Raw genomic sequence first — 18,925 nt, 5'->3', positions numbered from 1 at the left:
TCTATTTCTGAACAAATTTATTTCAACAAAATGTTAGTTGATGGTTAGTGCATAGATACCTGAAGTATATTTTTCTTCAACAACATAACACAAATATAATTGTTACAAAAATAATTAGTCAAATTTTGTATATTTACAAAGGAGAGGTGTATTATGTTTTGGAAAACTTAATGCCTGGTGCCATACGGATTTCAAATATTTTCCACATTATAAAGCACTTTTTAAAGTGACATTGTTGGCACAATGGTGTCACATACCGAGATCTGATCCAGAAACTACTGGTTTACTTCTAAAATTGGCGCATACTGAAATTGCTGACCTATTTCATTTTATCCTAGGCAAGTTTTCCACGGCAAAAAGCAAATTCTATTAACATGAAGTATGAAAAGGTCAGGTGCATGGCAACAGATCAATATTTGTAAAAGTAAACTGTACAATGAAGAAAATTTCTTCAATTTACTGTATACAAAATAAACTTCACAAAAAATAATTTAAGAATCATTTTGCATATATCACATTTTATCGATAGGAATACGGTACACTTAGGAAGATTGGCAATTCCTGAATGTGTAACTAAAAACAAACAGTATTATTCAGAGGTATTACTCGATGATATAATTCATGACTTCATAATGAAGTAAACATTTTATAGTCATAGAGGTAGATTAGTCTCACTACTAATTTGGTTACACCCCTAAATACAGCCATTTCAATTATATTACAAAAAAAACTTTCTACTTTTTTTTGTCAAGTTTTGCATAAAATTAATTAAATTTTGACAAGTCTAGAAACTAACATATGACTATTATGTGATGCAAACATAGCACATTTGTGCATATAGCACAATATTTGCATATATTGTGGATATTACAAGAAAAGCAAGTGTAAATTAAAATTATGACTTTCTTTTTTCTATGAAGCATTGATCTGATGGTTCTTTAATTATAAGACTAATGGGTAAGAAATAATAAGTTAAATATGCAAAAGTGTTAAAGCCAGTACATTGTTCCACACATGGGAAGACTTGTGAAGTGAAATCCACAATAGCTTGTGTGTTTTGAGACATTTCAGACAAGATCAGAGATAAATATGTTTTAATGAATATAGGATGAATAACAGTCTGTTAGTACTTGTCAGTACTTTTGTGTCAAAAGAAAAATGAAGTTTTCAAAGTGGATATTGTGAGCAAAACTATTATAATCTCCCTTCAGGAAGTATATAAGATATCTTGATAAATGTCTGCTAAACAATTATTTGAACCAAAACAAGCAGTTTAATATTTGTCATGGAAAATGATGCTTTTTACTAACACAGATGCCAGTTTTTGCAATAAATATTTGATGAGCTATATATATAATTTACACATATATTGGGACTGTCAATCATTTATGGCACTTTGTTAGTTACAAATTATTGCATAGTTTTATGAAGCAGAAGCACCATTACATAAATATTACATAGCAATTATTTTGTGAATTCATTTGAAATTCTACATCTCAAACTGGCTATCTCAAAATTCCAGCTATCTTGAAGAAATTTTCAAGTCCCTTCCCGTAAACATACTGTGCAAAAAATGTCATTTTAATTCGAATTTCAGTTATTTCGAAGTAAAATGCTCGATCCCTTGGAGTTTGAGATACCTAGGTCCAACTGTATTTAGTATTTTACCTCACTTGCATATCCCTATATAAAATTTCTATTCTGTAATGGATAAAATTTTTCAATGTTAGCAATGTAACATGATGATGTAACACCCCTAAAATAGCACATAAGTCGAACAAGATACATGGCAACACCATGAATCCAGGCTTGACATGTTAAACTTTGATATGAATACTAATTTACAAATGCTAGCAACTGCTCAGTTCTAACATATTTCACAATTCTGTGAACTAACTGAAGATTACAACCTTATCCAACCTTTGTTTCAATAAAAGCTATCTACACACCAAGTTTGGTTATTATTATTATTATTATTATATCAGATTTATATCCTGACAACAGGTACATCCAAGCGAAAATCATTTTTCTATTTTAGTAACAATGACCGGCTCTGACAACAGGTACATCCAAGCGAAAATCATTTTTCTATTTTAGTAACAATGACCGGCTCTGACAACAGGTACATCCAAGCAAAAATCATTTTTCTATTTTAGTAACAATGACTTCGACTCCAGTGACCTTAAATGCAATCCCAACTCTCATCTACACTTAGGCTTCCTACAATCCAAGTTTCACCACTATAATCTCATTCCTAACTCAAATAATTGAGTGCATATCATTTCTCTATTTTAAGTGACAGTGACCTTCATCCAAGTGACCCCAAATATTATCGCAGTTTTTGTTTCTATAAAAGCTTACTTTGCGCCAAGTTTGGTGACAATAGGTGTACCAGAACTGAATATATTGTGCGAGAGCCTGGCCTGTTAAGTATGTTAATCTGCTTAAGAAAAGTAAAAAATGAAGCAAAATAACAAACCTCAGTATTTTCATGAAATTGGGGCTTGTTTCTATTTTTAGTAAAAATGACCTTGACCTTAATCCTAGCTACTGAAATGCAATCCCAATTGTCAACTCCACCTACACTACCTACAAACCAAGTTTCACCACTAAATCTCATTCCTAACTTAAGACATTTTTCTATTTTTAGTAAGTGACCTTGACCCAAGAGACCTCAAATATTATCCCATCATTTCCAACTAAGCTACAAACCAAGTTTCACCACTATAAAACATTATGGATCAGATAATATCACACTGAATAAAGAGGGAATCATGAAAATCAGGTATAATATTTTTAAATAAAGTTTTAAGATTAAATAATGACAATAAACATGTGTTTCCATCATGACCGTAATAGACCGGAAATCTGAAACTGCAAAAAAAAGGGCCGATATAACAGCTTGAGTCATTATTAAAACATGTTTATTGGCAATTTTATTAAATATTTACTTTTAAAATAAACACATAACAATGATATAATCTTGTCTGCTATAAAAATTACACGTCTGTGTGAAATGGTGTGCATGTCAGTAAAATAATGCGCAGCAGGGCAGACTCTAAGATGGCAACAATTGTGTAATCCTGTAACAAACAACTGTACAATTGGAATGGTTTCTATAAAGATTCCTGACATTCTGATATTGTGAGCAATCCTCATTACTTGTAGGTTTTCATGCAAAGGCGATTTTTCTTTAGTTAAATGGTAACTTCTATTCTCTCAAGTCGAGTCCTTCACTCAAATATAACATTTTCTTATCATTTTTATAGTAGGTATTTAAACATTTTTTTCTCCAAAAATGCCAGCAGTCATAGGTTGCTACAATAAACACATTTTTTCTTAACAGCCAATATCAATGTAATTCAATAGTTTGAAAATTATCTGTTCTTCATACAAAGCCCTGCTCTTTATAAATGTGATCTTTGTGTTATCTAGCACTATTTACTTTGAATACAGACATAAAACAAGATAAATGAGGTGTGTTACAACACAAGGCACCTTACTGTCAAAATGACATTATGCAACAAATGATGTAAACAGATATGCTTTCTGCATCTAAACACATAAAACATGTTTTTCTCAATAAATGAAAGTAACAAAATTTAAATGTGAGAAATATACTCATCTGAAAAAACAAAACTTTTGTGACTTTCCTTGATGATATGATTCAATTATCATTTATAAACTAACATTAAGACTCAACAAATCAAAAGAAAAGAATCTTGAAATATCAGTAACATTTTGAGCATAAAATAAGGAACAGACAATGCCAAAATTATATCCCCTTGCCTTTTATGGGTGATAAACAATCTACTGTTTAACCTTTAGCCTGCTGGTGGCAAGTGATTTTGCCTTTGCGACTAGTGCAGACCAAGATCCGTGCAGGCTGATCATGGTCTGCACTATTCGCTATTCAGTCAGTAAATTTTCAGTGAACACCCATTTAATTAGTAAGTGGTACTGCTCAAATTGAATGATTGTCCAGTTCATTTTAGAAATTTAGCAGGGTAAAGTTTAAAATGAAAAGTGGAAAAAGTTATAAAATGTTGCCTGGATGTGATTAAGCATCTTTAAAGTGAGCGCAAGTAGAAGACTGGCCACACTGATGATGCACATATTGTTTCTTTGTAAATGTTATATATTTTTTTTTAAATAAATGACAGAAATTGTCGTCTGCTAAATATTCTCTATGAATAAGCTTAATGTGACTGGATCTTCAAAACATTTCTGTACTTGAATTGTATGTTACTTGAAGAAAAGGAAGAGCTTCTTGTATGAAGTTACAATCAGTTTGTCTATGTACTCTAAAGATCTTCTTTAAACCTATTTCTAAAATGGACTGGTCCATCATTCAATTTGGGCAGTACCAATTATTATTCAAAGGTGTGTTCACTGAAAATTTACTGACTGAGCAGCGAATAGTGCAGACCATGATCAGCCTGCACTGAAATGAATAGCACCCAGTGAAGATCAAGATCAGCCTGTACGTCCGCAAAGGCAGAATCACTTGTCGCCAGAAGGCTAAAGGTTAGTTATATATTGTTAGAGATTTATTCAAGAAACAAAAAAGGTTAATAAAACAGAGATATATGCCTACAAGAAATATTTGTTTTATTAAATGTGTGTTATATAATTTTGTCATTATTCCCCTTTAAGAAGGAAATGCTGAAATTGGTAGGTGGGTCAAGTTCAGCAGTTACATTATACATGTATTATAAAAATAAGATGGTCATTCTTTTTTGAAAATCCCTCCCTAGCTAAGTGACAAAATGAAAAATTACTTCCAGTCAATATCTGGAGTGTAAAAAGAAGATCAGCTGTAAAAGTACCTATTACACATGGTCAAAATAAAACTGACCACCTTTTAAGTTGGAGGAAAATATACATAAGCTAAACTTGGTGAATTGGTGGATAGTTGAAGCTGTATTTCTTTGGGCAAGTTGACTGTGGTTCATGGTAGTGATGATGACTGGATCTTCTGCCAATCAGACCATTCTTCTCTCCCTTTTCAAAATTTGATAAAGAGTTGTTTCCCTTGGTATGGTAGTATCCACTCGGGTAGATTGTCCCATCCATGCATGACCTTGGAGTAAAATCTTTATTCAGGCAAATTTGAACCTGGTCGATCAGGTGATATACACTCCCATTTTTCTGAAATGATACAAAACATTTAAACATCTACTACTCTTTCAATAGAAGAAAAGCTTTGCATATATTATAATTATAAGCACATGATGTGGGGGAAAAACAGATCATTCAAATACATATGCACATTTTTACTTATCACCTGCTTATACATGTAAGTATGAACTAGATGTTGTACAACAAAAGGACTTAGGTTCACTATAGACTTTTATGACCTACACAATTTGGAAAATTTTCAAATTGGTGATAACTGAAAAAGAAAAATACATTGCTGAGTACCAGAATGTGTATGTTTTACTGTGAATTTAGTTTTTTCCAAAACAGATTTATTATTTTTGTTCCAAACTGAAGGTTTCTCATATCAATAATGATAAAAGTATTTTCATTTACATCATATTTTTTATTCGATAGTGAATAAATTATAAAATATTGCATGCAGTTTGATGAAAAGCCCGTCCCTAGATTTGCCACCTAATGCCACTCTTTGCCACTTATTTCCATGAAAAAAGGGTGGCAGTTGGTGTAAATAGGTGGCATTAGTTGGCGTTTGGTGTAATTCAGCTCTTTTTTCCACCTAAGTGGTAAATTTGCCACCAAAAGCCACTTTATTTTGGTGGCATTTAGGTGGCATTAGGTGTAAATTTGAACATAGTTTTTCTTTATGGTGGCAGAAAGGTGTAAATTGGTGGAAAGTAGAACATAGCTTTTTTTTTATGGTGGAAACTGAGTGGCGTTTAGTGGAAAATAGGGACTTAGCAAATTTTCTTGGTGGCGAATAGGTGGAAAAAAAACTTAGAAATTTTTGTGATGTTTGATTTAAAAGAGAACTGTAAGATATTGGATTACCCTGTACAAAAATCTTCACATGGACTCGGGTTGGAATCAAGGTATAATGCTAAACTTCAAACTTCAGGCCTAATTGACACGGAACCTGACTTTGCTAAAACTCTACATTGACAACAGCTCGTAGAACACAAAATGCTCCCTGCCCCCTTCATACATTCAGTAACTGTACAAGAAACAGAAATCACTTGGTCACTGTGCACTGGACATTTGATGTACTACCTTTAAACCAATAATTATGGGTCATTTACCAGTCATAAGTGACTTCTGTATCAAATGTGATCTTAGACAAAAGCATTCTCTAGTTATTGGGCAAAAAAAGTTCTAATGTTCTGGGTCAATGTAACCTAGATCTTTGACCATCGACTGACCTCAAAATCAGTAGGGGTCGTCTACCGTTCATGATCAACCTCCCTATTTAGTTTCATGATCCTAGGTCAAAGAGTTCTCAAATTAACATCTGGAAACAGCTTAACTGTTCCAGCTCACTGTGACCTTGACCTTTGACCTACTGAACTAAAAATCTTTAGGAGTTATCTGCTAGCTATGTTCAACCTTCCCATTTACTTTCATGATCCTAGGCTCAAGAGTACTAGAGTTATCATCTGGAAACTGTTTAACTGTTCCAGGTCACTGTGATTTTGACCTTTGACCTACTGGCCTCCAAGTCAATATGGTCACTGCTGGTCATGACCAACCTACATATAAAGTTTCATGATCTTAGGCCCAAGCGTTCTTGAGTTATCATCTGGAAACCGATTGGTCTACATACCAAATGACCGACAGACTGACCAACATCTGCAAAACAGTATACCCAGGCTCCTTCTTCAAAGGGTTTCATTAAAATGAGAATAAGTCTATGCTGACTGTAGCTGGACAAAAATAATATTCAGAGTGGTATACAGAAAATTTGAATTTTTGTTATTTTGTGAGACAGAATATTTATTACTTATTATATCTTTGCATTATATTCAATGAAAGACAGAAAAAGGTGGGAAATAGGTGGCAACTAGTGGAAATTGGCTGTACTAGCTGAATCTGAAAAGATCTTTTTAAATGTGTCTGCAGTGTATTATTTCTGCATGAGTGAAAGTTGGTTAAAGATAAGATTAATGATAGATCAAGTTACAAGCTCCCACACAAGTGTATAGAAACAATCCCAGGTGGAATTTGGGTCAGTTAAGATTTATATATGCAGGCAAACATCAGGTCAGATGCAAAGAAATAGTTCTTGCCTTTTCTCTTCATTAATTGAAAAAAAAGAAGTGTTTATAAAAAGGATGTTTTTACAATAGCTTTTCAACTTAAGGACTTGACACCTTCTTTAGCTGACCAAGAAAGTGTGTGTGTGGAATCAATTTATCTGTGTAGTAATACCAAATTTTGAAATCTGGCATTTGATGAGTCAGCCTGGGAGAAACTGGAAACACATTGTGAGAGGTAACAATATTATACTGCTTATTTTTTTTTTTAATTATTACTGTCTTTAGCATTGTCTTAATTACTTACTCTTAACAAATACTTGAATTTGAAACAACATTTACCAAACTGCTTTAAATTAAAATCAACAAATCTCCTTTTATGTCTTAGGAAGTTTGGCAGATGGATAAATCCCAGATATATTTTCTGGAATATAGCTCAATCATGTTTATAACACTGCTTGTAAAATTGTATCATTTTGTAATTACATTTGTATTTACATTATTGATTAGCACTTAGGATACAATATGTACTTTAAACTGTTCATACCAGGTTCCTTCTGTGAAAAAAGTGCAACTTTGTGACATGATATGCCTTCCTGACTGTATATACCTGGGCAGCATACAGCTTATTGCGGCATAAAAGAAACATATCAAGATAATTTTGAATCGGGTAAATATTATATGTTTTTATAAAAGCTAATGTTTAAATAACCCTTAATTTTTAAAGAAATACACTAATTAATAGAATTCCTGGCATATATATGATAAATATTAATTATAAATGTGATGAAAAACCCAAGTGCTACTATTACCTTTTGCCAAAGGCGGAGGGATATTATTTTTGGCGTTGTCCTTTCTTTTTTATCTGTCCGTCAGATTAACTGAAAATGCTTGTAATTGGAAAAATATTTTTATAGCTTTGTCTACAGAATCACTAAACCTCATGTAATTATTATAAGCTAATTAACACTGCTTAACACTGCTCAATTATTTACCTAGTAAAAGAAGTATTTCCCCTTGATTTGGTAAAAAATGGGGATTTTTCCTGTATCTATTGATGGAACTTCATGAAACTTTACAAAAATGTAGATCACTACAGGACAGCATTGAATGTGCAATTTCCATCAGGATCACTTCAGTAACTAGAGTTATTGCCCTTTAATTGTTTTTAAATCCGTAAATTCTTACATAACAAGTAATCCATTGATAAATATTCATGAAATTTGACACAAGGTGTAAATCACCTTAGAGCAATGGTGCTTCCACATCTTTCATCAATTCTCAAGTTCTTGTTATTGATTCAAGATGCATATATTTCCACAAAACAATGTAACTGTTTGAGTGAACAGAATTTTTTCTACAATGTAGGTTTTGATTAAACTTCTCACAGTTATAATAAAGATGTTGCATATTACTGTGAAATCGTTTTTATTCATGTAGGACGAATTTTCGCGTATTTCGCGCTAGAACGGATGCGTGAATTTAAGACTGTGCTGTTATTATTTTTCAATTTATTTTTTCACTTATAAATTGAAAATGTGCGAATTAAAGCTCGCACGAAAGTCCTTTTTACGTTTGCGTGAAATTTCATGCCAGCGAATTTAAATGATTTCACAGTATTTTACATAGATTAAGTTTGACAATGTAGAGCTTTTTGTTATGTCAGTGAGTTAGTTTAGTCTTTCGATTTCATATATTTCCTAGAGGAAATTTACAATTTTTCTGCAAAATTATTCAGAATGTTAGAAAAATATATCTATTAATAGATGTATGGTTTGCTGTTACAGATTGTGTGCTGGAAAAATGGCCTTAAAATCCAAAGGAGTGAAATTTGGAGAGTCATTTGCCATCTACTTAAGCCATCCTGGAATATGAAGAAATAAGACTGCATTGACAACATCCTGATCCTCGTGTTCAGATCTTTTGTGATTTTTTGTGAAGAGTCTTTGATTTTTCATAAAAATAAAAAATATATTAATATAATATGATTTTTGCTTATTACCAAGTTTTTTTCCATTTCAGCAGGTGCAGCCGATTTCCACTAGTTGCCATGTATTTTCCTACTATTGCCAGCTATTTGGTGGCATTAAGTGGTAAATAGGACTGCCACCATAGTGGCGGTTTGGTGAAATTTTGTCCGCTTACTGCCACCTATTAGGTGGCGATTGGTGGAAGTAAGTGGCGTTTAGTGGAAAATAGATTTTACACCATAATGGTGGCATTTTAGTGGTAATTTGTCTAAATACTCCACTTACTGCCACCATGAAGGTGGCTATTGGTGTAATTAAATGGCAAACAAATTTTCCACCATAATGGTGGCATAATGGTGTAAATCTGTCTAAATACTCCACTTATTGCCACCTAAAGGTGTACACAAGTGGAAAGAGGTGGAATTTAGTGGAAAACGGGTTTACCAGTCTGTCCTGTTCATTTTTTCACCATTTTGGTGGCATTTTAGGTGGCATTTTGGTGGAAAATTGTCTAAATACTCCACCATTGAAAAGGGTGGCATTATAGTGGCAATTCTAGGGACGGGTGATGAAAACTTGGAATTTACTCCATTTACAGACTTTCATTTTTTAACCATTAGCCTGCTAAATTTCTGAGATGAACTGGTCCATCATTCAATTTGGGCAATACCATTTAATATTCGAAGGGGTTTTCACTGAAAATTTACTGACTAAATAGCGGACATGCAGGCAGATCTTGGTCTGGGCTGGTTGCCAAGGCAGAATCACTTGCCGCTAGCAGGCTAAAGGTTAAGCCATTTTTGGGCAAAAGTGAACCTTCTCCTTTCTGTAAAATACTGCCATACTGGAAGGACTAATAACCAGTTGCCAAAAAAGCGAATCTTTCAAAACTGTCATTAAACAAGAATGATGTCAAAATTTTATGCCCCCTGAAAATACTTGACAGAAGAACATACAAAATTCAAAGCAAGGCCATAAGTCCAAAAAAAATAATTGGACATGAAAATGCCTCATTATGCACATATGCTGATGATGTAGTCCAAGTTTCATTTCAATTGGATGTAAACTGTATGAACAGTTGAACAAACAATGTTCTGATGTAGCTGTACTATTTCAAAGTCCAAAGAAGGGCCATAACTCAAGAAAAATTAACTTGACATCAAAATCCTGAAAACATATGCATGTCTACTTCATTTTAATTTACACCAAGTTTAATTTCAGTTGAATGGAAACTGTAGGAGGAGTTGAGTACACACTGTTCTGATGTAGTTGTAATATTTCAAAGTCCTTAAAAGGGTCATAACTCCAGAAAATATTAGCTGACATGAAAACACAGCAAAAATATATATCTATCTTCAAGTTTCATGTCATTTGGATTGGAACTGTAGGAGGAGTACTCTGATGTAATTGTAATAAGTCAAATAAAGGACTGGAACCCTAGAAGCAAAGTAACAGACATGAAAGATCTGAAAATATGCACATTTCTACTTTAGGTTGATGGTGTATACTAAGTTTCATATCAGTTGAATGAAAACTATAAGAACAAGAGCTGTCGGAGGACAGCTACGCTCGACTATTCAACAGCCTTGTCAACTGAATTAATATTAAAGTTGAAAAGGGGGCATAATTATGTTAAATTGAAAAACAGGGTTATGGAACCTGTACAATGCATATCAGCTCATGACAATGGATTATTGTGTGAAGTTTCTGTCCATTCCCATTAGTGGGTATTCGGCCGATTTTCGAATATTCTAACATTCGTTCCCATCCCTAATAACTACAGAAAGTAAGTTTTGTTTAACATAACAATTCACCTCCTCTATGACAGTACACTGTATAACTGGCTCAAATCCAATTGCCTTCTTCACAGCATTAACAAAGTCGTTATACTGAAATGTAAATGCATTCAGAAACAACCTAAAAAACATTGGCAATATGTTATTCTGTTACAGTTTGATTGTTTTAAAGACTCATGGAAACTTCAATAAGAAGTAAAATGAATTTAAAAAGGTTTCAATTTATTTGTAATTTTAATGAAATCTTCTTAACAACACAGAAGCTACTATATGAATTTGATAACCTCAGCCAATATATTCTGCACAGGTAAATATTAGAAGAAGCTATATAACTTACACTATACTGAGCTGTTTCACTTGGTTTCACACCACTGTCGGCCAGCATTCTGCAACAGCCAAACAACATTAAAATTAATGTCCATAAAAAGAGTATGTCTCTCTCTTACCAATATTTTCACCTTTGTTTTCATAACATAGTTGAGAGATCTATTTGATGTTATACAGAACATATAATATAGTTAATAAATCTATTGAATGTTATACAGATTTGTCCTTCTTTCCACTTCCACCTCACACTGAACTCTCAAAGTTTACGCTAATTTTTGTTTAGAAATCCTTAACAAAAGATAACATATACGGCAAAAGGAGATATATTTCACATTTATTTTTCTTAACATTTTGGGTGCTGACATCCAGTAAGCATTGTGAACTTTTCAAAACCCTTAAAATGATGTTTTGAATTTTATAGTTGACAATGCAATTTAAAGAAGAAATAATGCTTTCCAGGTCAACAGAGCAAAAAAGCACACAGTATGAGTATAGATATGTGTGCCTTTGACTTCTGAGAATAGACTTGTGAATTTGCATAATTGGTGTTTTTAGTTTGAAAGAATATATTTTACAATTGTATTTCATTTCCTGTGCCCGATTTTTTTTTCATATAGATATATAGAATATAACTAGGATTATACACATGACTGACAGAAAAGCTGCAAGTTTAAAAAGAAGTAATGAAATATGTTAATAGAATTAAACCAGTTGAGAGTGTATTGATAAAGAAAGACCTATGAGAATAGAATGTACTACCAATATCCGCAGAATCATACACCTGAAAACAATGCGATATATTTGTGCCGTTGAGTTTTAAAGTTTAAATTAGTTGAGTTTATTCATTGTTATAACAGTAAGTCAAAGGATAGCGGTGGAAGAGCGATGGTAACAGATAAAATCTAACAGACACTAGTGACAGTGTGCTTGACAATACGAAATCCTTTTACATAATATATATTACTTTACATACAAAAGCTTTATCAAAATGTTTGAAAAAGGGGCATAACTTTGTAAACGGCAGGTCAGAGTTATATAACCCGACCTGGGGTTGATGATGCCTAAGACTTATGAAGAGTTTGAAAACATTCAGTCCAATAAGACCTCTTTCTGCTGTCAGTTAAAAAGGGAAAAAATTTCACACAAAAAGTGAGTCATAGTTATAAACCTGCCCTGTGATGTCACCTCATGATGCTATAAGATTATGCGTGTGGAGAGAAAATATTTAGTGAAGTAGTTCCTGAGAAACTGCTAACATGCAAAACTTTCATAAAATTTCGATATTTGAAAGGGGCATGATTTTGAAAAAAACAAGAGCTGTCACTAATGGTAACAAATGCCCCCGCAGCACCTTGACCTTTGACCTGGTGACCCCAAAGTCAGTAGGGGTGGTGTACTCAATAAGTACTATCAGCATGTGAAGTTTGAAGGTCCTGGGTGCAGTGGTTTGCGAGTAAAAAGCCTTCAAACAAAAAGTTAACGTTGGCTTCTGTGACCTTGACCTTTGACCTGGTGACCCCAAAGTCAGTAGGGGTGGTGTACTCAATAAGTACTATCAGCATGTTAAGTTTGAAGGTCCTGGGTGTAGTGGTTCCCGAGTAAAGTGCCTTCATGCAAAAAGTTAACGTTGTGACGAACGAACGAACTAACAAACGGACGGACAGTTGAAAACTAATATGCCTCCCTTCGGGGGCATAAAAATGTAAGCTAGAGTTGTGAAACCTGCTCTGTGAGATCACCTCATATGCCAATGAATAGCAATAACTTAAAAACATTCAGTCAAGCAGTTTTTGAAAAATCTGCTGACATGCCAAAAGGTTATGTAGGCCCAGTATGGCTCACCTGAGTAAACCAGATGTTTCAAACTTGACACAAATAGCACTAAGACATTATATTCTGACTATTTTTCATGCAGATCAAGTAGAAAATGTGGCCTTGATAGTGTTAACAAGGTTTTTGTAAGACTTGATCTAGTGGTACTTTTACTCCAAACTTCTAACTTGACCTAGATTTCATCAAAACAAACATTCTGCCCAAGAACCATGAAGATCAGTTCAATAATGAGGCCTATGGAGTATACATTTTTTTGCTAGGATTGGACCAAATTAGTGAAGTGACTTATTTCATTTCTTCACATATGGCAAAGTTGTGAACTTAGCCTTGAGTTCATTAAGACAACCATTTTGACCAAGTATCATGTACTGTCGATATGTACCCTCCAGAGTACAAGCAAGGTTTTCCTATAATTAGATCCTCTGTCTTAATTTTTGACCCCAAATGATTCAATACTCTGACCATGCTAATGTATGTAGTATTTCTTGTGTAACAAGCTTTATATGGTTCAAAATTGTGACCCAAGATGGCCAAGATTTCACCAAGACAAACATTCTGAGCAGGTTTCATGAAGATCAGGAAGAAAATGTGCCCACTACAGTATTAACAAGGTGTTTCTATGACTCTGAGTTGACCTAGTATTAGATTCCATATGACCAAGTTTCTAACTTAACTTAGATAACATAGAGACAAACATTCTGACCAAGTTACACATATATTAGGTAGAAAATGTACCCTCTACAGTATTAACAAGGTTTTATATGATTCTGTCCAATTTTTGATCCCATATGACTTGTTCCCAACTTGACCTAGATCACACCATGACAAATATTCTATCAGGTTTTGTGTAAATCAGGCACAAAAATCTACAGTGCTGACAAGGTGTTCCTTTGATCTGTCTAAGTGACCTAGGTTTTTACCCCAACTTAAACCTGTTTCAATCTTGACCTAGATTTCATCAAGGCAAACATTCTGAACAGGGGTCAGTTAAAAATGTTACCTCTGGTGTTTTACAAGGTTTTTCTATGATATGATCTGGTAACATGGGTTTGGACCTCAGATTACCCATTTTTGCAGTGATTAAGACTTTCTCAAATACCCTGACCAAGTTTCATCTAAATCCGATTAAAAATATGGTATCAACAGTGTTAATAAGAATTTTCTGGTACATGACCTAGTGACAAAGTCTCTGATCCCAGATGACCTCATTTTGAAGCTCAAATAGATTTCAGTAAGGCAAACATTCTGACAAAGTTTCATGTAGATCAAATTGAAAACGTAGCCTCTAGAGAATTAACAATATTTTCCTTTTAGTTGACTTTGTAACCTAGTTTTAAACTTCACCTACAATTCTTCAAGTCAAATATTGTAGCCCTATTTCATGTAAATCAGGTATAAAATATGGACCCTATAGTGTTAACAAGGATTTTCTAGGACTAGACCTACATACTCACACCTCAGATGATTTATCTTGTACATGACCTAAACTTCACCAAGTCAAATATTCTGACAAAATTCGATGTAAATCATGCTAAAAATATGGCTTCTATAGTTTTAAAAAACTTTTCCCAAAATTACGCTTTGTCACCAAGTTTTCGATCCATGATGATCCAGTATTGAACTTGTCCAAGATTTTATTCACAGAAACATTTAGTTTTATTCAGATTGGGCCAAAGCAGTGACCTCTAAATTGTTAACAGTTCAAATGTTGACAACAAACAAAATTATGATGGACATAGTTGAATACAGGGCAGTAACAAAAACCTTGAGCAATATGAAGTGAGCTAAAAAGTGGCATAATTTCATTAAGACTTCAGCTAGAGTTATGAAACCTGCTCTGTGAGATCAGCTAATGATGTTAAAGAATTGAGTGGATTTTGCAAGTATTCAGCCAAGAAGTTTTTACATAATCACAACTGAACCTTGAGCTTGAAGCCAAAATTAGCAATATGACATTTATGAAATAAAGCCATTCGACTCTCCAACATATACAAGATGCACATTTCTTCATAATTGAGCTGCCCCAGGAGAAAACCAACATAGTGCATTTGCGACCAGTATGGATCCAGACCAGCCTGCGCATCCACACAGTCTGGTCAGGATCCATACTGTTTGCTTTCAAAGACTATTGCTATTAGAGAAACTGTTAGCAAACAGCATGGATCCTGACTAGACTGCGCGGATGGGCAGGCTGGTCTAGATCCATGCTGGTCGCAAAAGCACTATGTTGGTTTTCTCATGGTGAGGCTCAAATTTAACTTACGTTCCAATGTCGTACTTGCGATTTAAGTTTAGAGTTGTTTTAAAGTATTTGTATTCATTTGAAGTTGCCTTCAAAGAGGTACAACAAGTTCCGTGATGTTCCCACTCATGTTCCCTACAGCGTATTAAAAAACATAGATTATTTAAATTCTCAAATACAATTTTATCAATTTTCCTTGACTAAGATTAAAGAATTTTTCTGGTAACCTGACCATCTAGACTACCATCAATGCAGAACAGCTGAAAAAAAGTAATAGAAAAGGACAAACAGTCATGTCAAATTCTGTTTTCAAGTTCAAGTTTTTAAACTCTGTCTACAATACAAGAGCTCGTCAAACACGAAATGCCCCACCTTGATGCATTCAGTAATTGCACATGGAACAGAAATTATATGCTCACTGTAAACAAAAGTTCTACCATTCTGGTTTAATCTGACCTTGACCTTTAACCTATTAACCTAACAAGAGATTACAGAGTGATCTTGGTGCCATCCACTGAGCCATTTTTGAATGTTTCAAACTTCAAGACTAGCTCAAGGTCAAAGTCAATGTCAAATTTCAATTCGGTACAAAACAATGTGTATGTGGTCCAAATTTGATAGCTGTGGCATGCGGTCCAAATTTGAAGCCTGTAGCTTCAGAAATGTGAAAGTAGGTCACTATGTCAATCTCAAGAGCAAAGTTCATTTTGGTACACAAAACTATGCATGTGGTTCAAATTTGAAGGCAGTAGCTTGAGAAATGTTAAAGTAGGTCACTAGGTCAAAATCAAGGTCAAATTTTATTTCGGAACACAAAACTATGCCAGTGGTCCAAATTTGAAGCCTGTACCTTCAGAAATGTGAAAGTAGGTCACTAGGACAATCTCAAGATCAAAGTTCATTTCAGTACACAAAACTATGCTTGTGGTCCAAATTTGAAGGCTGTAGCTTGAGAAATGTGAAAGTAGGTCACTAGGTCAAAATCAAGGTCAAATTTTATTTTGGAACAAAAAACTATGCATGTGGTCCAAATTTGAAGCCTGTACCTTCAAAAATGTGAAAGTAGGTCACTAGGTCAATAACAAGGTCAAAGTTTTTTTCGGTACACAAACCTATGCATGTGGTCTAAATTTGAAGGCCGTAGCTACAGAAATGTGGAAGTAGGTCACTAGGTCAAAATCAAGGTCAAATTTTATTTTGGAACAAAAAACTATGCATGTGGTCCAAATTTGAAGCCTGTACCTTCAAAAATGTGAAAGTAGGTCACTAGGTCAATAACAAGGTCAAAGTTTTTTTCGGTGCACAAACCTATGCAAGTGGTCCAAATCTGAAGGCTGTAGCTACAGAAATGTGAAAGTAGGTCACTAGGTCAAGATCAAGGTCAACTCATGTCAAGGTTCATCTTGCCACTCAAAACTATACATGTGGTCCAAATTTGAATGATGTATGTTATGGACATGAAGGTTCTAAGTTTTTCCCTATATAAGTCTATATGAACTATATGACCCCTGGGGTGGGGCCATATTTGACCCTAGAGGGATAATTTGAACAAACTTGGTAGAGAACCACTAAATGATGCTACATTACAAAATATCAAAGCCATACTCTTTGTGGTTTGGAGAAGAAGATTTTCAAAGTTTTTCCCTATATAAGTCTATGTAAACCATGTGACCCCCAGGGCGGAGCCATATTTGACCCTAGGGGAATAATTTGAACAATCTTAGTAGAGGACCACTAGATGATGTCATATACAAAATATCAAAGCCCTAGGCCCTGTGGTTTGGACAAGAGCTTTTTCAAAGTTTTTTCCTATATAAGACTATATATATAAACCATGAGACCCCTGGGATGGGGCCATATTTGACCCCAGGGAAATAATCTGAACAATCTTGGTAGAGGACCACTAGATTTTGCTACATACCAAATATCAAAGCCCTAGGCCCTATGGTTTTGGACAAGAAGATCAGAAACTGTTTTAACTGTTCCTGGCCAATGTGACCTTGACCTTTGACCTACTGACCTCAAAATCAATAGGGTCATCTGCTGGTCATGGCCAACCTAATTATCAATTTTCCTGACACTAGGCCCAAGCGTTCTAGAGTTATTGCCTGGCCACCATTATACTGTTCCTGGTCACTGTGACCTTGACCTTTGACATACTGACCTCAAAATCAATAGGGGTCATCTGCTGGTCATGACCAACCTCCCTATCAAATTTCGTGACCCTAGGCCTAAGCGTTCTTGAGTTATCATCCGGAAACCGTTTTACTATTCAGGGTCACTTTGACCTTGACCTTTAACATACTGACCTCAAAATCAATAGGGGTCATCTGCTGGTCATTACCAACCTCCCTATCAACTTTCATGATCCTAGGCCCAGGTGTTTTTGAGTTATCATCCAGAAACCGTTTTACTATTCAGGGTCACTGTGACCTTGACCTTTGACATACAGACCTCAAAATCAATAGAGGTCATCTGCTGGTGATGACCAACCTCCCTATCAACTTTCATGATCCTAGGCCCAAGCGTTCTTGAGTTATCATCTGGAAACGGATTGGTCTACATTCCGACCGACCGACATCTGCAAAACAATATACCCCTCCTTCTTCGAAGGGGGGCATAATAACTTTCCCAATAACTAGAATTAAGACTAAGCAATTTCATGTCTTCCAAAATATAAATATTTTGAGTGTGAAAATTTACTCAAAAAATCAATAACAACATTTTAAAGTTGTCTAAAGAGTGATCACTCTTGTTTGTCCCTTTCCGTTCAAAAAGAGTAGCGACAAGACCAGACATAATAATGTTGAATGTTCAAAGACCAAAATGCTGAGCAATAAAATCATGTAAACGGTTTCCAGCAAATTCTATCTGGTCTTGCCCCTCACAACAAGTAAAATGTGCATTTATTCAGGATTTCCATGCTTCATTTTCATAACATACATTTAAATTCTATAAATGATCCCTCTAAAGATGGCATTTCCAACAACAAATTCAAAGAGCAATAAACTAGGGATTGGATGCAGACATATTTCATGTACAATTGTGAAAGAATGAAAGAGATATATTAAGAGCTTAAAAGTTAACTATCACTTTGCCATTCTAATACAAATTTATTGATTACACTGCTTGAGAAATCCTTTTCAATTTTTAGTGATATGCAAGAAAATCTCAACAAATGCACATTTTTTCCATTTTCTACACTTTAATATACAACTTACTGTGAAACATTGTATTTTTTATTGAGATTTAGACCTGCTGTAAAGTAATTACGTTCCCCTGAAGTTGAGTCAAGATCCGTGCAGCACGTGCCATGCTTGTCCCATTCATGTGCCCTTCATAAAACATAAACAGTCCATGAAATATAGGTAAAATTCTTAATACAGAATTTGAAATAACTGATGTATAAGGCATGTCATGCCAGCATGTACAAAACTTCAAGTGTTGGTACACCCTGTGAGCAGTATTCAAGTTTACTGATACAGACAACTTTAATGAGTCACAATCAGGCAGTTGTTGTATAAACAGCAAATCAAAATGAATATGAGGTTTTTGCTGATATTAAAC

The 18,925-nt window shown here is 34.4% G+C and overlaps 1 protein-coding gene across 7 annotated transcripts in view; it reads right to left on the bottom strand.

Annotated features, from left to right (window-relative positions):
• LOC123549636 (ribonuclease Oy-like) overlaps window positions 1-18,925 on the bottom strand; it is a 55,481-nt gene continuing 36,556 nt past the window's right edge. For 3 of the 7 annotated variants that reach the window (XM_045337878.2, XM_045337879.2, XM_053545141.1), the window contains exons 7-11: window positions 18,580-18,693; window positions 15,380-15,493; window positions 11,294-11,342; window positions 10,975-11,049; window positions 1-5,151 (exon numbers count right to left, since the gene is read on the bottom strand). In XM_045337878.2, the coding sequence (XP_045193813.2) occupies window positions 4,891-5,151; window positions 10,975-11,049; window positions 11,294-11,342; window positions 15,380-15,493; window positions 18,580-18,693 (613 nt within the window). In that variant the 3' untranslated portion in view covers window positions 1-4,890. The remainder of the gene's footprint in view (window positions 5,152-10,974; window positions 11,050-11,293; window positions 11,343-15,379; window positions 15,494-18,579; window positions 18,694-18,925) is intronic. The other 4 variants (XM_053545139.1, XM_053545142.1, XM_053545143.1 and 1 more) reach the window with 4 other exon arrangements.

This window comes from Mercenaria mercenaria, chromosome 6 (genome assembly GCF_021730395.1).
Source record: "Mercenaria mercenaria strain notata chromosome 6, MADL_Memer_1, whole genome shotgun sequence".
Classification (NCBI taxonomy): domain Eukaryota; kingdom Metazoa; phylum Mollusca; class Bivalvia; order Venerida; family Veneridae; genus Mercenaria; species Mercenaria mercenaria.
This window is presented reverse-complemented; position numbering and strand designations above follow the sequence as displayed.